General features: G+C 39.3%; 1 protein-coding gene across 8 annotated transcripts in view; it reads left to right on the top strand.

The window, feature by feature from the left end:
• Positions 1-482: 482 nt before the first annotated feature.
• BTBD10 (BTB domain containing 10) overlaps positions 483-23,277 on the top strand; it is a 32,123-nt gene continuing 9,328 nt past the window's right edge. The window contains exons 1-5 of one of the 8 annotated variants that reach the window (XM_074586100.1): positions 486-593; positions 7,963-8,064; positions 8,748-8,906; positions 21,995-22,188; positions 22,836-23,121. In XM_074586100.1, coding sequence (XP_074442201.1) covers positions 8,806-8,906; positions 21,995-22,188; positions 22,836-23,121 — 581 coding nt within the window. In that variant the 5' untranslated portion in view covers positions 486-593; positions 7,963-8,064; positions 8,748-8,805. Of the gene's footprint in view, positions 594-7,962; positions 8,065-8,747; positions 8,907-15,683; positions 16,088-21,994; positions 22,189-22,835; positions 23,122-23,277 lie in introns of those variants that run through there. The other 7 variants (XM_074586105.1, XM_074586103.1, XM_074586106.1 and 4 more) reach the window with 7 other exon arrangements.

Raw genomic sequence — 23,277 nt, 5'->3', positions numbered from 1 at the left:
GAACATTTGTGTGTGAACACTGACAGAGCCCCAGCGGGAAGGCAGCGGCCCAGTTATCATCCCCTCGGCGTAACTTGGCTCCTCTGCCTCATCTTTCCCAATTACCTTTCCGCCGCGGCAGACGGGAGCCGAGGAGCCGCTCTTCCCGCCGGCGGGAGGCGCTCGCTCTCCAGCACCGCCTCTCAGGCGCTCAGACCGGCAACCTCCACCCTGGGCGAGGGCTCCGCCCTGTTTGGCCGCACACCCTGCGGCGGCACCCGGCGGGTTGGCGATCAGACCCCCGGCGATCTGGCCGCTGCCCGCGGCGCGGCCCCCCGGAACGGCAGCGGCCCTCAGGCAGCCCCGGGCCCGGCCTCGCCGCATCGCACCGCACCATAGCAACCGCCGCCTCAGCGCGCCGGCCCGCCCCTAGCAACGGCGTCGCCTCACGACCCGCCCCCTGCCCCGCAAGTCTCGTGAGATCTCGGCACCGCCACCTCCTCCTCCTCTGCGCGCGGGGCGGCTCTCGCGAGAGGTAGTGGCGGCGCTTGCCGGGCCTGGGAGCGGCGGCCGGTGTCGGCGGGAGACGGTGGCTCGGCCCCGGCGCCGGGCGGGTGAGTGAGTGGCGGGTGGAGGCGGCGCGGCAGGACGCGGCGGGGCGACCGAGGGCCCGGTGGGGCTGCTCCCCCGCGGCCAGGGCCGTTGCGGCCGAGGCGGCGGAGGGTGCGGGCGGCGGCGTTCCCCTCTGGCCCGGCTCTCGGCCGCGGCTCCTGGGCTGTATTTCCTCAGGGCTTGCGGGAGGCCGGCCCGGGCGAGCGGCGGCGGCCCCTGCCTCTGTGAGGGACCGGAGCCGGTGCTGTAGTCGCCCGGAGGCGTCTCGGAGTGTTTCAGCCGGCCTGCTGAGGCACGGCATCTCCGCAGGCCTTGCTTCGGGTGTCCCTGTCGCCTGAGACAGATCGTGGGCTGAAGCTTTTACACTTTAAAAGCATCGTAGAAAGGGTGCCTTCGTCTGGTCGCCTCGCCTTGACAAATCTGTTACGCGTGGTGTCATGAACAGGCTGAACACTACTTAAATTGCTAGTTTTAATCGTATAATGTTTACTGGTAAAACCTGCAGTTGCTCTGAGGGCTGTACAGAAGCGGTATTATTGTTTAGGACTGCCTGACAGCGATCACATAATTCCTGAGCATACTTATTTTACATAATACCCGAGCATTGATTTATCTACTCAAATGACTTCATAATGAGTTCAGTATCTTCATAAAACTTTTTTCCATATAACCATATTTTATTCGCAGAAAATGTCAATTGCTTGTATGATAAATATGTAAAATTATGTGTTGTGGTTGCCTATTACTACCTTTTTTTTAAATTCACTTCCGTTTCTGACTATTGTTTCTGTGTGTTTTTCTTTTTTGTATCGGATCCCATCAAATGTGTCACTTAAGAGCTCTCTTCTTGCAGATTTTGGATCCAGCTCTATCATAGACCTTTTCCAGATTTGTTTCTGTCACTTGTCTGACTTCTTTGTCTAAAGTAGTGGTTGAGCTTTGTATCTTTTTGTTCTTTATTGTTGTCTGCCTCTTACAAATTCGAGCACATACTTAAAACCTGGCTTCTCTGTAGCCTTTTGGTTGTCATCTCTGTTCTCCTTATTTTTGTTTGCCTTTTTTCTTCATTAATCATCTTCAATGATTCATTTAAAGAGTACTTATCTCGGTTGTTTGTTCAGTTTTGATGATCCTTTCCCCAGAAGACCTTCTCTTTCTGTCTTCAATTTGCTCTTGAATTCAGATTGCTATTGATCCAGAAATACATTTCCAGTTATCAACTTTACACTATTCACAGTTCATAACCTGATAGTTCACACTTGTTTTATTTTATGTGAACTAAAAACCTGTCTCTGCATCATCTTGTGTAGGTTACCTTGAATTCCTATAGCTCGAACACAAGTGCAGTCAAAAGGAACTGGCTGGGTATTTTTCCTTTTTTTTTCTTTTTTAACCAATTCTCAGTAGTGATGGAGTGCTGTTCCACTGTACTTGTTCTGCAGGTCTGTCAGTGTGGATTTGTCTTTGAATAGGTCTCTTTCTTGCAAAACATCACGTAGGATATTTTTTTTCTATTAAGGCTCTCCTGCCAAAAGCCTCTGCATGTTACCTCTCAATTTGTACCATTTCTGTCTCAAAAAACTCATTCTAGTCTATTACATCCTGCCTGTGGTCATCATTGCTGTCTACTGATGATGCTGCTTGTGACTGTTCTTATGAGTTTTTTCAGCATGTTTGTGCATTTGCCTAGTGTGTCAATGCCAGTTGGAAGCTGGGGTTAAGAAAGAGAAGTTAAAGCAGCTCTTGTATTAAATTCCTTCTTGAAGCCCAGTTTTCGTTTTAGGTGCCATTGCATTTGAAAATGGTAAACAGCTAATGTGTGGATGACACTGCTTATTAAACTAGTCACAAATGTCATCACTGTTGTTTTTTTCTGTCACTTTGTTATAAACTGTATGCTTTTGTAGATTGTACGCTTGAGGCTGGGTCCGTTTTGTCCTTTATGCATACACAAAAATCAAAATCTCATTATGAGCTAATTTCTTTCAGCACAGCTATCTTTTAGCAGTGTTGCTTAAATCTTGGCGTGGTCCTGTTGCTTATCAATAAAATTATGTATCTCTTTGTATAAAATCAAAAGCTAATTTAGAATTAATTTAACATGTGAAAAATTATTTGGGATTTTCTTGCTTACTGAGAGGTAGTGTTACTGCTGGGTACGACCGTGGTTATGGACCTGCTTGTTTCTTCAAGAAATCTACCTGATAGTCTTTTCATACTATTTATTTTGTTTCTGATGCTGAGTGTTCTGAAGCCTGGTGTCTGTCTGCTTTCTGTTTTATATCGGTGGGCCACGGGGGATAGGGCTATAGTAGTGTCAAGAAGTTAGATTCTGCTCCTTTTTCTGCAGTGATAACCATGATTCTGCTTTTGTGTCAGAGAAGTTGCTCCATCCACTGAGCTTTTTACAGGTAGACTTAAGCTGATTTTTACAGAATGAATCCTAATACAGAGGGGGAGTTGGGAATCATCTGCCTCTTGGTTTTTAGGCTTCTGATGTCAGATAGGTATTTCATTGTCATGCTCCTTTTAGGAATTACGAAGTTAAAGCTTGCAAGATAGTGACTGGATATCTGTTGCTCATGGCGCTGTTGAAATAGGAATATCCTCAGCTTCCCATGACTGCTTGATTATTTTTATTTTTTTTTTATTTCTTACTCATTTAGAGAAGCTTCAATCCTGACCTGTTATGTTAATGTTGAGGCTGTATCGCAAAGGATGTTTCTTAGCTATGCTTTAATCAGCCTCAGTTTGATAACACTTCAATGATGATAATTTATAAAGCTACTTTATGTGGCTGATGTCTGTGCTAGTTTGCAAGAAACTCACTTGACAGGTATGGATTTCCATGATATATGGTGTTTGCATTATGAGCATATGTACTTTGAACTGTATTTCTTAATTAGGATGTACTGTCACTGTGCTTGCATTCCCAGTAAATCTTACTTGTAAGTTAGTTTTTGTTGTTGCTGCTTTTGTGCTTTGATGACTAGAGGCAGTGAACAGCAGACTGTCACCCCTTACAGAAAATCTAAATAATCTCAATCTCAGAGTTTCTCTGTCTCAGGTTTTGTTTTTGTCCTAGCTGGTTACTTGTCTGTTGGATCTTTCCAATTATCCTCATTCACCTTTACAGTGTATTTCACTGATGGAGCAGGTTAAAGCAGATGACCTTCTGAAACCTGTCCTACTTTAGGAAATGCTTCTGACCAAGGCTTAAAGCTGAGTAGCTGCCTGAAGTATTACGTGTTAATTACCTAAATGTTGTCTTCTGTGCTGACAGCTGGAGTGATCAGTTCTTTTTTCCACCTGATGAGCTGGTGTCCAGAAAATAACATCTTCAGCCTCTGCCTCAAAAATTCAGACTATTTCAATAATCTTTGATTTGAGCTTTGCAGCCTCATAAGTATTCTCAATAAATGTACTGTGGCTGGGGGGCTGAAACATATTGATATTGGTTGAGGTTTCCTTTACTACTTTCCTGAAAGATTTCCAAAGAATGTTTTTTTTCCCCACCTGCAGTACCTTGAAGAGTGCTAGTCCTGCATCTCACAGAAGTATATGTCCACTTCTGTCCAGCATCAGATGTTGTCTACATCTTGCTTAATCTGCTTTGCTTCTTTTGTGCATTGTATTTTGTCATGGCACAGAACTGAATATGTTTTAAGTATTATTTAACATAATCTATTCTACAGCTGTCACAAGTTACTGTATGATACATCCTTTCATGAACTCTTCAAGTAGTGATGTAAGCACATGAATAACTGTATTTTGCATTATCTGGGGTGGCTCTACCACATCGACTATCAGCTTCCCAAACCCACTGGGTGTCTGTCTTTAGAATTCCCTTGTATTTCAGTAGTCTACAACTTCCATAAATTAGTGATGATTATGGCTTCAAGTTGGTCTTAGCAAGTCTGAAGTGTTCTAGCTGTCTGTGTTGAAAGCTTTCAAAATCAAAGTCTGCTTCCTGATTTCTTATTTTACACAATATGCCCTGTAATAATTCTCTGGAGTACTCACTTTCTGCAGAAGGATAAGAAATCATTCTTTACACCTGGAAAACTGTTTGCTAGCTAATTAGAATGGCAATCAGTTCAGCCAGTATAACAGTGTTTTGTGATCTACAAAGGATATTTGGATTATTTTTTTTTTTCTTTATTTCGTGTGCTCCCAGTGCCTTTTTGCCTTTATCAGCACTACAGATGCAGTTCCTTGATTTCATGGGAGGTATTGAATAGTGTTTAGGGCCATGTACTGTTGCGGTTTTTTGTTTTACATGCAAGGCCAGAATGTTCCACAAAAAATGCTTTTTTTTATTGCCCACAGTGTGAATCTGTGAAAAAAAAATTAAAAAAAAAATAATTAAACCATAGTCGAAACATTCTTTTCTACTGCAGAAGAAAGTGAATTTGCAGAAGTGTTTAAAAAATTAATTAGGAGGACTAGTTAGTTACTTTACAGAACTTACACAGCATTTGCTAATTGAAAAATTCCTAGTTTCATAGAGGAAAGCATCAAAAAATATTCCTTATTTGTAGTCTTACTTGTCTGTTAAAACCTGAAATAAAATTGATGAATACATTTGTTTATAATCAGCACAAAAGCACTATAAACAATGGTCAAGAAGAAAAAAATTCGCTGTGTTACAGTAAATTTTTTCTTAGAGAAGTGTTATTTGTTAAGATCCTGTTGAGTGTGAGGATGGAAGGACGACTGTTTCTTGTTCATAGTGTGACATGCTTGGAGCTGTATTAGAAGTTTCATAAGATGTGGCGTTGGACACTTTCAGATTGTTTATCTTCTTTCCATAACTGTGCTGTAGTTCTGGGTTGTGTGCCAGTCTGGTACTTCATCAGTGATGCTGCTGGGGTTCCTCATATGCTTTAAGCAGGGAAAAGGGAATAATGTTGTTCATGAGGAGCAGTCCCATTTGTTTGTTTCTGTCCTTCTGTGTCATCTACTGTTTGTAATGGCTTAAGCATGTAGCTGCATAGCAAAGCAGATTGAGGAACTGATCCCACTTAAACCAGTCTTGTTCTTTGAAGTGTATGTGAACCTATACGCACTTGTTGAATTGGTCACTTTCATTAAATGAATGACAGGGAGAAGGCAGAAAGCATGAGACAGCTTAAGAAAGTGACTTTAAATTGTCCTTTTGGCTGCAGTTTTCATAAAACCAGATGCTTTTACACATCTTTCCAGTGCGAAAGCAAAATTCATAAAATCATAGAATGGATTGGGTTGGAAGGGACCTTTAAAGGTCATCTAGTCCAACCCACCTGCAATGAGCAGGGACTTCAACTAGATCAGGTTGCTCAGAGCCCCGTCCAACCTGACCTTGAATGCTTCCAGGGATGGGGCATCTGCAGCCTCTCTGAGCAACCTGTTCCATCCAGTGTTTCACCACCCTCATTGTAAAAAAAATTTCTTCCTTATCTCTAGTCTGAATCTGCCTTTTTTTAGATTAAAACCATTACCCCTTGTCCTATCACAACAGGTCCTGGTAAAAAGTCTTTCTTATAAACCCTCTTTAGGTGCTGGAAGGCTGCTATAAGGTCTCCCCAGAGCCTTCTCTTCTCCAGGCTGAACAACCCCAACTCTCTCAGCCTTTCTTCGCAGGAGAGGTGGTCCAGCCCTCTGATCATCTTCGTAGCCCTCCTCTGGACCCATTCCAACAGGTCCATGTCCTTCTTTTGCTGAGGACTCCAAAGCTGGACACAGTACTCCAGGTGGGGTCTCAGGAGAGCAGAGTAGAGGGCAAGAATCACTTCCCTCGACCTGCTGGCCATGCTTCTTTTGATGCTGCCCAGTATATGGTTGGCTTTCTGGGCTGTGAGCACACATTGTTGGCTCACATCCAGCTTTTCATCAATCCATACCCCGAAGTCTTTCTTGGCAGGGCTGCTCTCAATCCCTTCATCCCCCAGCCTGTATTGATACCAGGGGTTGCTCAGACACACGTGCAGGACCATGCACTTGGCCGTGTTAAACCTCAAATGATGATGTCTTTCTTCAATGAAATGAATGAGAACTCACTGCTGGATGACAGCCTGTTTCTGATAAGGTGCCTGCTTTGGCCCATACCTGAGAGGGTGAGGTTTTTATAAGTCTTTCAGATTGTTTTAAAAGGAAGAGACAAGTTGTGGAAACAAAAATTTAAAAAGAAACACGTGGTGCTATATGAGCCTGTCGCTGTCGTGCTTCAGCAGATATGGGAGTTGAAGCAGGACCCTGCAATAGTCAGTTGCTAGGAGTGATTGCAGAATGAGAGCTGTGTTGTTCCACTGCGACGTTGCCGGTCTTTGCTTTTTGTTCTAAACTGTGTTGTTCCCCTGAGTAGTAGGACTCGCTGTGTATATTGCTCAAGTGACTCAATCTAATGAACAGAATTTGTTTCAATTCAGGATTAAAGGTGTCTTTATTTTTGTATTACTTGTATATGAAAATGGTATGTCATATTGTACCTAAGTTCTGTATGATGGCTGTTGAAGTAACTCGTGACTTGATTTATAAACCAGCCTTCTTTCCCCTTGTCTTGTTAATAATACTTTTTCTATTCTGAAATAGGTTGTAGGTTTCTCCTTGTTAAGCGTGTAAACACACCCGATGAATGTGTATAAATCCTATAACCTTCTATGTTTATGTAGTATCATCCTACATTGACCATGCTTTTATAGCCTGAATTTCCAGGTAATAACACAATGAAATGGTTATCTGGGCTTTTTGCCTTTTTTTTTTTTTATGAGAAAGTTGAGTATTTCCTGTAATTTTAAATAAAATGTTTTTTCCTTTCCTGACTCTATATGGATACCTGACCGTACGAGGCTTCCAATCAAAGTGTATTTCATTATAGAAACCGTAACAGGAAAAAACCCCAATCCTATGGTGGAGATCGTATACTTGGTATACAGTCTGTTTTCTTTGGTAGAACTGAACATGAAGGAAAAACTCATATGCAACTAACATTTTTAAGAAGCTTGTTCTCTACCATTCCCCTCCAATAAAAATATTTGGGTCTAAATTTAGCTAAGAGAATCTAAATTTGTCATGAGCATTTTCCTGTTTTCCATGACTAGAGAGACATTTTATTTGAGAAGCTACTTTGTTTCAAAGAAGTCTCGATTCCTTTGGGACTCACTTCCCAAAAGGATAAATTTCATTGAATGTAATAGAATTATAATAAATGGGGGTGGGGTGAAAATACAATGTTTCTAAAATATTTACCTTAAACCTTTAGAGGAAGTGGTAGAGTTATCTTTCCATTACTTAATAGGCTCATCTGTCTGTAATTCATTTTTAGAGAAACATGGTAGGGTTATCTTTCCATTACTTAATAGGCTTATCTGTCTGTAATTCAATTTTTTCCAGATGCTGTACAATCATCAGCTGTTCACTTGTGGCTACTTTTTCATTCTTGTAACCAGGTCATTCTGAACTATACAACTCTCTTGACACAAGTGTCACTTATAGGTATGATCTGAACACCAGTCATTTAAGATTGGCTATCTTTATTGACAGTCACAAGGTTGTTATATCTATAAGTGAATTTTGGTGGGGGTTGAATATAATATTGGATCTAAGTCATGGAAGGGTAGGCTTATAATGTCTATTATTCTAGTAAATTTTTGTGACTTTTCTGTAAAAGTCAGTGAAAGTGGACTACACTGAGTGTTTCTGAGGATTACTGTTGATTCCATTTTGGAGTAAGGACTCAGATATAACTGTTAATCTTAATTTTGTTTTCCTCTCGGGCAGCCATTCAAATTGTAAAAACTGTTGGTCTCTCTTCTACAGTTGGGATCTTTCTTTGAATTAACTTTGTACATTTGAAAGAACATTATGATATGTTTGCCTTGTGTTTTATAACTGGTGACTTTTCTGTTTGGACACAGTGAAATTAATTGTGGCAAAATTGAAGTCGTCTGCCAACGTTTATAGAACTATATTTCTAAATAACAAAATAATCCTTTTAGTGCAGGTATCAGCAAAATGTTTAGAATATTACTGTCATGCAATTTAGAAGTTGTGCTTCGGAATATCCTATTTTCTGTGGTCTTTATTTTAAAAACCAAAACCTAACAACACTAAATTCTGCATGTCTACTATTTTTTGTGTGGCATTATTTAAAGGTAAACACTGCTCTCTTAATGTAGGTTGTGAGTACTGCATGTGTGCTTTTCAGAGCAGTAGTGTGAGGAAGCTGGCAGTGGAATGGCAGGACGGCCTCATCCTTATGACAGTAACTCCAGTGATCCAGAGAATTGGGATCGGAAATTGCATAATAGACCTCGTAAACTTTGTAAACATTCAAGGTAGGTGCTACGTACCATCTATTGCATCTCAAAAAATACAATAAAGGTCCATTCTAAAGGCTACTGTATCTGGTTGTGGCAAGTCCTGTCATAATTCTTGTAGTCCTTCTTAAAAGGAACACTTCTTAATCCTTTTAAAAGACATTTTCTAACCTAACTGATTTGTCAGCTTCCCTAATCTGTGCATAGATTTGTTTTGCTATTGATGGAATTTTAATCTTTTTTTAAAAAACCTAAATGCTTTGTGTGCATGTCATGATACCACTTGAGTGACTAAATATATGCATTTTTTTGGGGTGCTTATTAGAAGTTACTTCCTGTTCATCACTTTAGTTGGTTGGTACTACTCTCTGTTAAGTAGCGTACTTAAAGTATGTGGAGCTTGTTCATGGTGATAACTAATAGTTGCTTGCATGCAAGTAGCACACTCTATAGCACTTTCTTCGTAAAGCTGTGTGTCAGATCTTGCTTTCACCTGCATCCCTCACCGTAAGAATATTTTTTAAATGCTTCTTGATTTGAAGGCGTTATGAAGTTGATTAGTGTTTTTCCAGCATATAGTGATCAAAAATGAGCTAAGCGGAGCTGTTAGTCACCTAGCTAATGTATGTGAAGAAGCATGTTGCTGGAAATATATATAAGCTTCCAAATAAGTGTGTATCTTCTAAGTACTTTGCCCTTTTAGAAGTGCTAAATACAACTAAAAAAAATCTATGTTAGCTAGCTAAAATTGTTAGTGAGGTAAGCTTTCCCACTTGCAAGATCATAGGAAAAAAGCTACAGAGCACATTCAATACCAGCAATTTAATTCACATTTTTATTGCATAGATTCAGATAAACTGCACTCAAGTGTTGCCCTAAGTATTCTATGGGCAATTAATATTGTGGGTTATTTTCCTGTTGTTAAGTCTTGGATAATTGTGAGACATCCAAGAGGGCAGGAAAAAAGAATGCACCAATAATTAAAAGGCTCACAGGGAGACCCACGTAATTATATGCCTGTCTGTGATGTGAATAATGGAATGGTTAACACAGAACCGAAGAGGGTGGCTGCTGCTGCTGGTCCGTATAGGCTAATGGAATATAGCTTTGTACAATTGATGTTTTTATTAAGATGATGGTGTCCGGTAAGTGTTTAATCTGTGCTTCTTACTTAGGATCAAAATGTGGCGCAGTATCAGCAGATGAACAATATAGATATAATAGGGCATTGTCTGCAAGTTGAGGACTGTTCACTGTCATGTCTCGGAATGTGGTTGTAAATGGGTGATTCATCACTAAGTCCAGTTCATGTAGTTCATCTCTGATCCCATGCTACCTCCCATGACTGGTGATCTGGAATAAAACCAAAAACTGATATAGATGCAGATGCTCTGTGATGGAGAGTGTTAAATAATGAAAAGAAATCATTAATAGTATGTGATCTGAGGGGTTTGGTAAACTGGTTGCAAATAACCATGCCTTCTTCATATGACTAAATACAAAGTTAAACATTTAGGAAAAAAGAATGTAGGCCACTTTTGTATACCACATCAACCCATGATCATCGGTAGTATTGGGACTACGAAGAACACTGTCTCAATGGGTAGTCAACTGAACATAAATCTCCATTAACATCATGTGGTCAAAACAGCTAATGCAGCTGTTGGATGTATAGTGAGAGAAGGTACTGGAAATCTGGTATCAGCAGTTCACAAGGAAGACTTTTTTCAGAGGGGATTCTGAATACATAGAAGTTACAAAGTAACTTTTGAGACAGAAAATTCAAAGGTTAAATAATGATGTCTTGATCGGTCTCTAAAGATCCTCGCAAAACCAGCATTATGATGATGAGCTTTAGTCAGTAGGCAAATTTCTAATAAAGTGTGGTAGCTGGAAGCTGAAGCTAGGTAAATCCAGTCCAGAGAAACAGTGCACATGTTTTACCATGTGTAGTCTGTTGCAGGTTATCTATTTTGGGGAAATGTTTAAACAAAAAGCTCTGCAGCTTTCTGAAAAGATTATCTGATGCAAATAGGAGCTAAGGAAGTCTATGGCCTATGCCTTTCAGAAAGGCTGCGGTTGATCCCTTTGTAAGATCTGAATTCAAGGTTCACACATCAGAAGGTATGAAATCTATGCCTCTAAAATAATTGCAACTAAGTTGGACATATTTATGTCAAAACACAATTTGTGTTTCCAATAAAATGCTGAACAGCCAGTGTTTTATGGAACCTTTTAATGTGTATGGTAGGAATATAGTATTCAAGTTAACATCTGGATTTTTTTTTTTTTTTTTCCCCCCAAATAATGCAGACACATTTTGGAAAGCTTTGTGAATGAGAATCCAACTAATAGTTTGAGGTCGTAATAGAATAAGGAATAAATTAAGGAGAAATATTTTGTTACCTTGTTCCTTTGAGATACTTGATTACTTCAGAGAATCCAATTATTGGAAAATAGTGTACTTTATTCAAAAGCCTAAACAAAATAATTGGATTTTGGGTAGCTGAATATAGACATATCACTATCACTTCTGACTCGATGCTTTTTCTCCACACAAGTGGAAGTCTGTGTGAAAAATGCAGTGTGAGGAGAAAAATGCTTTTGGAGACATAAGTTGTAGTGGTGTAATGTGAACAGAACTGCTTTGTTAAAAGGTTTGAGTGCCGCAGTCTCACTTGTCTTGCACTTTCAAAATATGCCCTGTTATCATAGGGGAAAAAAAATACTTTGGGTTTGAAAAGTGTAATGGTGAAATAAGAACTTAATAATATATCTCAACAAGGGAGTAATATTTGAGAGATGCTTAGCTTGTCACTTCTTGGTGCTTTGGAGTGTTTAATCCTCCAGCCTTAACATTCTTAAAATAGCTTAGATAATTTCCTAGACTCATAGAAAACATAATCTAGGACTGACTGTGAGCCGTCCTTCTGTGTATGAGGCTTATGAGGCAGCAAGGATGGCAACGGGACTTGGCTCCCTTCACTGCCCGGTCTGTCTGAGGCAAAGGATGTGTGGCAAAACTGTTTGAGGGGGTGTATGTATGAAACAGTTCCACAGGTTAGCATTTTATGTTTTTATTTCCAGTTTGGCAAGTGTCCAATTTTTGAAAGCTCTGGCAAGCTGTGCTGTTGTTTTCTTTTTTTTTTTTTTACTTGGTCTGAGATGGACAGTGTAACAGAAAACTCAGAAGAGAGAGATTCAAAACATAAGGACCAAAAATATAATGCATGTGATTCCTTGTATAAAGGGATACTGACAGAGTGAAATTATATGGTGTTAAAGCTAACTGTGACTAATGATGCACAGTCTTGTTTGTCCAAGCTATTACAAAAATCTTTGAGATGCTTTTTATTTAAGTACCCAAGTATAATAGAAGAAAACTTTCAGGAACCATATGTTGACTAAACAGTGGCTAAGGTTCACGTAAATGGTCTCTGCATTCATATTTTCATTATTAGGTATTGCTGTTCTGTATTTTCTATTTAATTTTTCATTGGTTGTTAGCTTCCCACATGCAATTTCTCCATAGGGCTGCAGTTTTTGTTTTTGTTGGAAGACTTTAATTCTAATTCTGTTGTACTAAGTTCTTTCTCTGGGGTTGTGATGAAAAGTCTGTGACTTAAATTTGCCTCTTCCTTAAGATTTATTCTGGATTTAATTTTCTAAATCTGCTTCTGTTTTAGTCCCATTGATAACTCCTTGTTTGTTCATTCTATTTAGATAGTATTAGGTTCAAAGTCCTTCCTGCCCTACTGCGTTAATGAACAAAATGTGGCTGTGCTGTGATTCTGTTGTCATGACTCTTGAATCTTTGAAAATCTTGAGCTTCTTTGAAAAATCTTCCATAGATGACAAGTTATTGTGCAGATGCTGAATGCTAGGATTTTTTTCCTTAATATTATTTTTGCATGCTAGAAGGAAGCATTCATGGGTTGTGAATGGAAGTGCTACTTGCCTCAGCATTTTGTAAGTACATGAAGCATCCCCAGAGGGGTCCTTTTCTTGTCTCTGGAATGATATCAGAATGTATAATATGTTTTTCACTGCAAGATGGGTTTTATTTCTCTTTTGTAAATTGGGTTTCTGCAGTTGAACACTATATAGCATGGGACAGGCCTGCACAATATACGACATTAAAAGAATTAGGCCTACTTTCACTATGGGCTCAGGTCATAGTCTATGAATTACTGTGCACCATCTGCTTCAAGTTAACTGCAAACGTGCTGGCTCTTAATTGCAAGATGGTATTGGCAGATCAAGAAGATCTCTTCATCTAGATTTCATTGGCACCAGGATGTAAAGCCCTCAGAAGAAACTGATATGGGCTTGGAAGAGATGTTCTTGAAATCTAGAAAAATGGGCTGCACTCGGTGATGTCTTTCAAAAACATCAGTCTACTAATCTTTGGTAAGGTATCTGAGGTATAGTGAGTGGTCTTAAACAGTTTTGCGTGGATGGTTTTTTTCTCTTCCTCTTTGAAATCCTTAATTTCTGAAATGGCAGCTCATGAACACTGCTGAGAAGGAAAACTTTCTGTGCAAAAGAACGCACTAAATCATCTTGAACTTGTCCAGCACGTACAGACATATTTTCCAAATATCATCAGATACTATTTGTGGTGGACTTTATAGAATCATAGAATCATTTAAGTTGGAAAAGACCTTTTAGATCATCAATTCCAACCATTAAACTTTGGCATTGTGCAAAACTTGATCAGACCTGACTTTTAATTAAGACACAAAACACTTCAGAGGTGAAGCTATTACGCTCAGAACTATTATGCCCTAGAATTTTTATGCACAACTCTTCTGCATTGCTCTCTGCTCCTTTTTACTCCTAGAGTAGAAACTATAATGGCTAGATACAGGTTCAGTGTTTGGACCCAGTTCTTTTGAATTTGAACTTCTGAAGCTGGTTTTTAATAGACGGAGGTACTTTCCAGTTCCAAGGAAGAGAATATGCCTCTGTCTGTCTTAAACATTGATTTTTACCTAGTATCCCATTTTGAAAATGGAGTAGGAATTGGAATTTAAATAAAGGCAACCGGTGTTCTTCTATGGAGGTTGTGTATGCAGGTAATTTGACAGAAGTCATAAGGTGTGAATGAATGTGTATCTATCTAATGGTTAATTCCTTGCTGCTTGAATAATCCCTTTGGCAACTGAACGCTTGTGGGATTTTTGTGTCCCTTCCTTCCTGAATTACTAAAAATGTGTTACTCATAGTTGAGAGGGCCCACGGAAGACTAAAATTACGTGAATATTTAAGAATTGTAGATCAGGAAAGCGTTTGTAGAGTTGCTGTGTTGGGTTGAGGGGAAGATCCTGTAGCACTCTCAGTTTAAGCAGAGAGAATTCTTTCTGAGGGCTTCCTTACTGGAGGTTGAGCCCCACATGAAGCGTGACTGCTGGACCCTGCTTCTGCGAGATTTTGATGGATGCATGTCCTGGCCTGAGGGGTAGTTTTGTGGGAATCAAGAGCTAATCCATTTGTGGCATGTTCTCTCTACCTGAAATAGGAGTAAAGGAGAACCAAACATGCTAATTCTGCTATGGAGAATATACCCCGTATAGGGAACCAGTGCTGAGAGACCCCCGGTGCGCTTGCACTTTTTCTTGCTGCTGGGAGACTGTTCTATTGGAAGCAAAAAAATGCCTGAGAAAGGCAGCTTTTCCCGCATGCTTTCTATACAGCTAATTATAGCTATGTCTTCCACGGCTTATTTTGAAGGGAAGAAAAGGCCTACAAGACTGTGATGGTTATTCTACCCCTGGGGCATGGGGAGGGTGGTTGTGTGAACCCTCAGAAGACCCTAAAAACAGGAGAGAATTCGCTGGTTCAGGTAGTTGAAATTGTGTGAGCAGAAATTTTCCTTCCATGTCTGAAGAGCTGACTCTTCAGTCTAGAATGCCGATGCTCTCCTGCCTTTCTAATAATGTCTCTTGTTTTTCTTACTGACTTCCTCTATAGCAGCAGTCTTTTGCTGAACACCCCCCCTTATTCCTTCAGTTTTCATCATATTTTAATTTCCACTTTACTGCTTATGACATCTTGATTTTTATTTTTTCTAAGACTTGCTTTTAAACTATTCCTCCAGTGTATTGTGGCTCCTTAAAACAGCCTACAGACATTCTAAAAAGAATAATTTCAAAAAAGCTGTAGCATAATGCTTACTTATCCTCTTCCAAAGAAAAAACCTTTAGAAAATTTAATCCTGATACATGTATTAATTTGCTTTGCTTTTTGTGCTCGGTGGACTTGACTTGTCAAACATTTGGTGACCTATTGATGTGAAGATGTGCTACATCAGGACTTGGTGAACTGATTTCTGATCAGTAAACATAGTGATTAGTATAATTATATACTAATATTTAGGTTGTCACAAAGCATAGTACATTTTTCCCAGCTTAGACTTGCTGGAAAAGGGATGTTCGTAGTTAAAAAATGGAGGCTGTGCTGCCTTGTTCTCAAAAGGCTATTGCTGTACCTGCTTGTGAACTCGGCGAAAGGTGAATTAATTTAAAATATTAATCCTGGCAGACTTTACAGGAACAAATTAACCGTACCTTGAAACTTGTATGCAATTGTCTATCTTGAATGATCGTGATCACAAATGAGAGATGTGACAAGAGAAAGTTAGCAATAACCTTTTCAGATGTGGTGTTTGTGTGCTGAAACCCGACAAGCTGGCAGGACTAGAAATAGCTTCGCAGATGGTACTTGGCACGGTACCGAGCAGCTCTCCTCTCGCACGCTCCCCACGCTGCCCGTCAATCGCGGTACCCAATGGCTGCTTAGAGATGGGGAAACGGCAAGTACGAATTCAGCTCACAGGAGGCTGCGAGGTCAGACGTCAGTATTGCACTACGCATGGCTGAGTCAGTGACTGTGAGAAATTGAATTGAATTAATATCTAGAGGGGTTTGCGTCTTTGAACACTTAATGGACTGTATAGCTACAATTTCTTATCCTTGAGGGGAAGATGATGGAGGAAAAAGTAAGGCTCGCTGATGGTGCAGTGAACTACTGAAGAAATGATGGAAATACCAAATATGCTGAACTTAACAAGTAATGCCAAAGGATGCTGATCTGGCTTTCAAAGCTGCCTTTTTGGAAGGAACAGAATTCCTTTGTGCTCTGATTTCAAAATTATTTCCATGCTTTTGTGTTTCCTCCCTGATAGATACAAGAGGAAGGTGCGTATCCGTTAACAGGAATAATCTGTGGGCATTATTTAGGAGAAGAATGAGGAAAAGTACTGTCCTTTGTGTGCACTGGTCAATTGAAATGTCTGCTGACAAAGAACAGACTTCAGGGGGAGGAAGAGGGGCATAAGCATTGTCATTGTGTAAATCCTAGCAATATGAGCAGAACAGACTTCTTTTCTTCTAAAGCCTTATAGCAATATATGTGTAATTTAGTGTATAGATAAAGCTCTATATCCCGTTTCTACAAGTGTTGATTATGTGAATCGTCCTAGGAAAGGGTCTAAGTTTATATTTTAAGAAGAGTTAGTTAATGCAAGTTTTAGAAGATAAAGGGCGGGGAAAAAAAGGGTAAAAATCTTGGCTAATCTTTCACTGCTGCATCCTTTTCATTTAGATAAGGTTTTAGGGTGGTTTTGGGGGTAATAAGTATATTGGTTTAGCACCATAACTCTGTGTAGACAAGAGCTGGGTTTATTAAAAAAAAAAGCATGTTTATTGGCAGTATTCAGTAGGATGCATAGGAAGTTTTTATATTGGAATAAATGCTAATTGTTTTGGCAGTAAAATTAATTCAGTTTAATGAGTTATTTTAATCATTAGTAATATATTCAGAGCAATATGTTGTTATGTAGAAAGATGAACTGAAGCTCTTCTTCCACAGATAACTCCAAAGCATCATTAAATTGAAGGGCATTTACATTTTTAAAAAACTGCTCTTCCCTTACTGCAAAAATATGAAGTATACCAGTATGACAAGTGTGCCATTTTGATGGTACTCTTTTTCCTCCTTTACATCATATTAAAGAGGTTTGCTTAAATAAAGCCTTGAGCTTATTTGGTTTTCTTTGTGAGGCAGCTGTTTTTAAAGAAAATGACTCTTCCCTTTACAAAGGCAGAGGTTCCTTGATCCCTGACTGAGGGGGAAAATAAATTCTATTGCTGACTTAAAGTTCTTGAATGGGTGCAGCGCTAGTGCCCCAATGTTCCTTTGGAGCCAGGAAAAACTGTATATTGAATTTGTGAAGATAGTCTAAATATACCAATATTCACAGGATTGCTATGTTGTGTTGTGCTGTTGTGTCCGTCCTCCCCTCCCCTGCAGGAAAGTAATCGATAAAGCAAGACTCTCTTACCTTTCCTTTGTAAACTTTTGGGTACTACGTGGTCTACATATATCAGTTTTTTTTACAGATTCAGTGAATGAGGAAATCGGGCTGTGGGTTTAAAACGTTGGGGTTGGGTTTTTCCCCTCTTACAGTTTTAAATTAAATGCAATATGTTACTAAGCATGCAGCAAAAAATTTTGCTTATAGGCTGGTGGTATGCCTCAGTCTTTGCCCGTGGCTTCCATGGCCCAGAGTGCAGATGGTGGTCATAGGCTGGGAAATTAATTGAAAACTGACATTGCAAATACTTCTTTTCAGAGTGAGATAGAGATCTGAAACTATAATGACTTTCTTGGAGGCTTGAAGTAATGCACTGTGCAGAGCACCATTGACTGTTGTAGGCTGAAGTTACAGATTTATATAGCATGGCAGCCAAGTGCCACATGAGACCAACAGCTTCCTGGCACTTTTAATTATCAGCGTTTCACTGCTGTTTGAGAAGTAGTGGTATTTTATCTGGTCTGCATAATGCTTCTGTGAAACACAATACTTTCTAACAGTTTGCCTGTTCTTGCAAATGGGGCAGCTTTGCTTTTGTGGGTCACTCGTCCGTGGGTGTAGGTTGGTAGCTGCATTGACACAACTGTGGAACTCCCTAGGGACTACCGGTTCGGCTTGCCTGCATCACTGGGGACGGGTTTGTAGTTAAAGTTCCATTTTCTACAAATGTTAGGACTTCCTGAACAAAATGCACTGCCAAGTCTTAGTTAGCAACTTTAAGAAATACGTATTTTAAAACTATGGAGAGACGGAGTGAATGTTTTGGCCTTAGTAATGCACGAAATAAAGTAACTCCTAACAGGCTTTTCACCACTGGTATGAAGTGAAGGGTTTTTCCATTTCCCTGCAGAAGTAACCTCCTGTTCCCAGTGACTTTGTTAGGGTGGAGAAAAATTATATTATTAACAAGTCATTCTGTCAAAAAAAAAAAAAAGAAAAATTATTTGGTAGTTCTGATGTAGTAGTTTTTTTGAACACTTGCAATTTCTTCTGTAGCCTCTTTACACGAAAATATGAACCCCAGGTCTTCTTTCATATGTACTGGCCACAGATGTAGCTCCTTTTTCAGACTAATTGGTACAGCATCTCAGTGACACAGTTTTCCTAGCCAAATATTGCAGGGTAAAGCTAGTGACTGTCTCTTCTGACGTGCTAGTTTCTACGTCTTTATTTTATCTTTGTTTAGATTTAAACTCATTTTAGTTGTCTTGTTTATTGTGGAACAAAGTTGTATTTCAGTGGTAGTATTTATCTGAGTACATGTGCTGTCAAACAAATGGAACTTCAGATTTTGTCAGAGATATATGCAACAGATCAAAGAAATAAATTTATTTTTGTGTACTGTGACTCAACAGTGATGAGATTTTAAGATTGACATTTCAGATGGCTGTTATTAAGATGAGTGAAAATTAATGATTCATTTGCTGCTGTCTCAAGCCAAACTGCTTGAATTCTTAGAAATCTTTCAGTTTTGGCTTGTGTCTTGCATCTTCTGGCTAATAGATAATGTGCCAGTCTCACGGTTAGCATTAATCTGTACATTAAAGGGAGGAAAGTACAACATAGAAGCAGAGAAAATGAATGGCGTGGCCAGCTGCAATTTGAACGGCTCATTGAAATTATTTACTAATCTGTCCATTTCAGAAACAGTTGATTTAATATTTAAGGATCCTGTCCTCCTCCAGCTGGCAGCCTCTGCCTCTTCCGTAGCGTGATGTGCTGAATTGATGGTTCATGTGTCCGTGCTCTGAAGGGATGGACGTGGCTGGCAGCAGGAGGCACGCTAATCTCCTTGCTGCCCCTCTCCTCCCAGGCTTTCTGGCTCTATGTACCAAGGCAGAAGTAGCCCCAGTTCTGACACTGGGAAGGTAGCTCTGAAACAGTCGTGCCTGGCGTGTTTAGTCCTTAATTCAGACATGACTAAGGAGGAAGTGTGATGCCAGCTGAGTCAGTGTTACTTCCTGTAGCACCTGTTTTTCTCAGCTCCTGTAAAGAGATTATTAACTAGGGCTCACCCTACTTCAGTGTGAACTCTGAATCACTGCTTAGGGGGTAATGAATGTGGCTTTAGATAGTATTCTGGATTAAGAATCGCATTTTAATTGCCTTCTCTGTTAAAGGGTAATTCACGTCTGCTCCGCCAAAATGCGTGATAAGCATGCATGTCCTTACAGTGGTTCATTTTCATTTTCTAGTTGCTTCCCTTATTTAAAGCAAGTAGAACACTTTAGCTATTGAGAAATACTGAGTCATACATTTTGATACTATAAAATGTGGCACCTGTAAAACTTTCTCACAGCATTGTTAGAAATATTATCAGGGCTAAGATCAAAGCGTTGCTTTAACAAAGGCCTGATCACATGTGGCTTTATCAGGATTTGCTGAGATATTTTGTCACAGGTCTTCTATGTGTGGGAGTACTCCTCACACATGCACACTCCCCCCTCATTCCCTCCCTGTGTGGGATAGTTAGTTATACCGTGATGTACAAATACAAATCTTCTAGGGGCAGATGAGATACACAGGTTCTTTTCTTAAAAAAAAAAAAAAAAAAAATTGTGACCATTTCTTGGGAAGTTTAGCTGCAGCAATAGTGAATATCATCCTGTCTAAACAGGGGTCAGGCTTTGGTTTCAAGTTAAATTTTAATGATAGGCTGCAATCCACATTTCTGATAATTTGTGGGCGTATTTTGTATGCTTTAAAATGGTTCTGGTTTGTATGCATATATGTATGGAAGAAAAGGTGTAAAGCTTTTCTTAAATTGTTGATGCTCTTGAAAGGGAGGCTTGCAGATCTCATTCTTGCAAACTTACGTACGTTTCACTTTCATCATACAGAATTTACCTTTCTCTGATAAAGTAAAACAAGGAAGGAGACATATTAGCCGTGCTGAAGTGCTGCGTATCTTAATACATTCAGAATTGCATTGAAAGTCCTGAGGAAAATTCTGTGTCCTTTTAATGGAAATGGTTGGATCATCTTTATTCTTGGGCTGTGAATCTCAGCATTTCCAGCCATAAGTGAGGCTTGCAGTTCTTTTACCTCATTCAATAGACCTTTGGCTGACTTCACATCCTAAAGATGCATGTCTTATTGCAGCATATTTTAAGCTTGGCAGGAAACAGTATTGCAGTAGATTCTCTCTGCAGCAAGCTTCTGCTTTATCGGATACGAGATCCTTCCCTCAGTCAAATGGACTGGGGATAAGCTTGTGTTCCTTAGCTGAGAGGTATATTTCTTATCCTTTGTGTTGTGCTAATACTAATTTTGTGCCACTGTAAACTGCATAAATCTATTGTAGCCTTTTTGTTCTGATTTAAGCTTCTCTTCTTATCGGTCACAGAAAATATCATGCTAGATGTTCATTTTTTTGAACAGTCTTGAATTATTTTTTTTTATCATTGACTCTAAGCAACTTAAAAAGAGGACATTCTGCTCAACTTGCTTGTACAGTTCACTCTTTTAAAATTTGTGCTTTTTTTTGCTATGTCATTATTCCTACCTTTTTGTGTTCTTGAATCCTACAGCATTCCTAGCAGTCATATTTAAGGTCTCTTGGTAAAAGTTGTGGGATTTGCAGGCTGCGAGCAAGTGGGGCATTGAGGCTCCTGTGGGAAGTTACACCCTTCTTAGTCTGTCAGACCTCGTAGCTGTGCAGACGTCTGTCTTGGTTATCCAGTACCTGGGGCTCTTGGATAAACCAGTAAATATGGAGTTGTCATGCCCATGCTTGAAAGGCAAACAGCAAAGGAATTGATGTAGGAGTTCCAGTGGGGTGCAAGGACGCAGATATGTCTGTGGTGTCCTGATATAAAAAAAAGTCTTGTTTACAGAGTACAAATAAAAGGTGTAAGTATTTTTGGTAAAACGCAGCAATAGCTGTTGCAAGTTGATATTTAATTTTTAGATAGTTTCTGAGAGTACTGGATTTTGAAATTGACTGTTTTTGTTGGTAGGTTTAATAATTGCAAAATCAGTATCTTAAATTAAGGAATGTAACAATTTAATCACAGTCTAAAAAAATAATCTTAAAGTTACGTTAAAACTTGCTAGTTTAGAACAAATGTCCTACTTGTTACTGACACTGCTGTAGGTCTTGGCTTTAATAATGTAGTTCATATGTTTGCTCTCTGAGTTGTGGTGGCTTATTAATTGTTCCTTCTAAGAGTAACTGAAAATTTAAAAAAGAATGCACAGTAATATACCTTTGGCTGGTGTGGCTTGATATATCAACTAGTTTAAGGCTGACCACCTTTGTAAAGGGCAAGTTGCAAAAAAAAATGAAGTCAGTACTAAAAGCCTGTGCTCTGAGAAGGGTTTTCCAAAACAAGTTTCATTGGAAAAAATGACCCCTATCTTTTAATTTCATGGTTTGATTAGAACATTTAATTTAACAGTAAGAATCAAAACAAAATGCTTAGTTGTATTTGACTTTCCTGTTCTGGTAGGGATTTCTGTGAATACAGGTTCACAGGCAGGCTCAACTGATGAGGCAGTGTCTCTGTATATCACACAGCAATGAACAGGTAATTCTTGCTGTCTACTTAATGTTCCAAATCATTGTGCATGATTGTAAACATAAACATGAATAAAACAAAGGAAATGGAGATGGATAATATTAATCTTCCAAACATGTACATGGAGTATGAATGCCTTTAAAATTTAAATATATAAAATGTTTCTGAAATTTTGAAATGATGAATGTTTCATTTATTTCTGTTTTCAGCACCTCATCTCGTATTGCTAAAGGAATAGACTACACAAAAATGAGCTTTCATGGTGCAAGTGGTGGACATGAGAGATCAAGGGACAGACGCAGATCAAGTGACAGATCTCGTGACTCATCCCATGAAAGAGCAGAATCTCAGCTCACTCCATGCATCAGGAATGTTACTTCACCAACAAGACAGTATCATTCTGGTGTGTTCAGATTGATAGTTTTTCAGGATTAAAATTCTTAAACTTAATGACTATTTTGTTAAAAGCATACAATAACAAGCGTTATTTATGGATGCCACAACATACAGATTTCTTACATGTGCCGTGGGCTGGTAGTATGGTTTTTCGATAGGTCATAGCTTTCTCTGCAGTATGTATTCTTACATAACGCTCTTACTTAGTTCAAATCAAAAGAATAGTCTAATTTTTCTAAGATAGTTAACGCTTCCCCTTTGCTTGGTGGTGTTTAGGTATTTAGAAATATAGGAAACACTTATTTTTTTTTAAGTGACAAAACTTGATTTGTTTCTTTGAACTACAGCACTAAACACAAACTGTGATGCATAGCTTCTATATTATGTTGAGTTGCTTTTTCAGTACTAGAATGCTAAATTTTTCTTGTAAAGGCTTTGGGGAGACAAGGTGGCTTTGATGTCTAAGTGGTAGAAACTTCAGGATCAGTTTTTTTGAAGTCCTCTCTAACTAGAACAGATTTGATTGAAAGAATTTGTACTTAACATACCAAGTTTCCATGTGTTGTGCCTGGAAAGATATACACTGCATAGAGCTCATGTAAATCTGTAATTTCATTTCCTGTTTTTTCTCCTTCTACTTTGTCCCTACTTAAGATCGAGAAAAGGATCACAGTTCATCTCGACCAAGCAGCCCTCGCCCTCAGAAGACTTCCCCTAACGGTTCCGTTGTTAGCATGGGGAACAGCAGCAGAAACAGCAGCCAGTCAAGTTCAGATGGGAGCTGCAAGGCTGGTGGGGAAATGGTATTTGTGTATGAAAATGGAAAAGAGGGAGCTCGGAATGTAAGAACTTCTGAACGAGTAACGCTCATAGTGGACAACACTAGATTTGTTGTAGATCCTTCTATCTTTACCGCACAACCTAACACAATGTTAGGCAGGTTTGTATCTTTTTTCTTTTTCGCCCCCTTAATCTCTAACTATAGAAGAGCCATAAATGCTTTGTAGATATTAAAACTGTTTAAATAGCTGTTGAACTCATATTGCTACAGCTGATCGGCTAATGTTTAGTATTAACAGTTTGCAAAGATCTTTGA

The sequence above is a fragment of the Larus michahellis genome, chromosome 4, assembly GCF_964199755.1.
Source record: "Larus michahellis chromosome 4, bLarMic1.1, whole genome shotgun sequence".
Lineage (NCBI taxonomy): Eukaryota > Metazoa > Chordata > Aves > Charadriiformes > Laridae > Larus > Larus michahellis.
The sequence above is the reverse complement of the archived record's forward strand: the minus strand, read 5'-3'. Positions and strand labels throughout refer to the sequence as shown.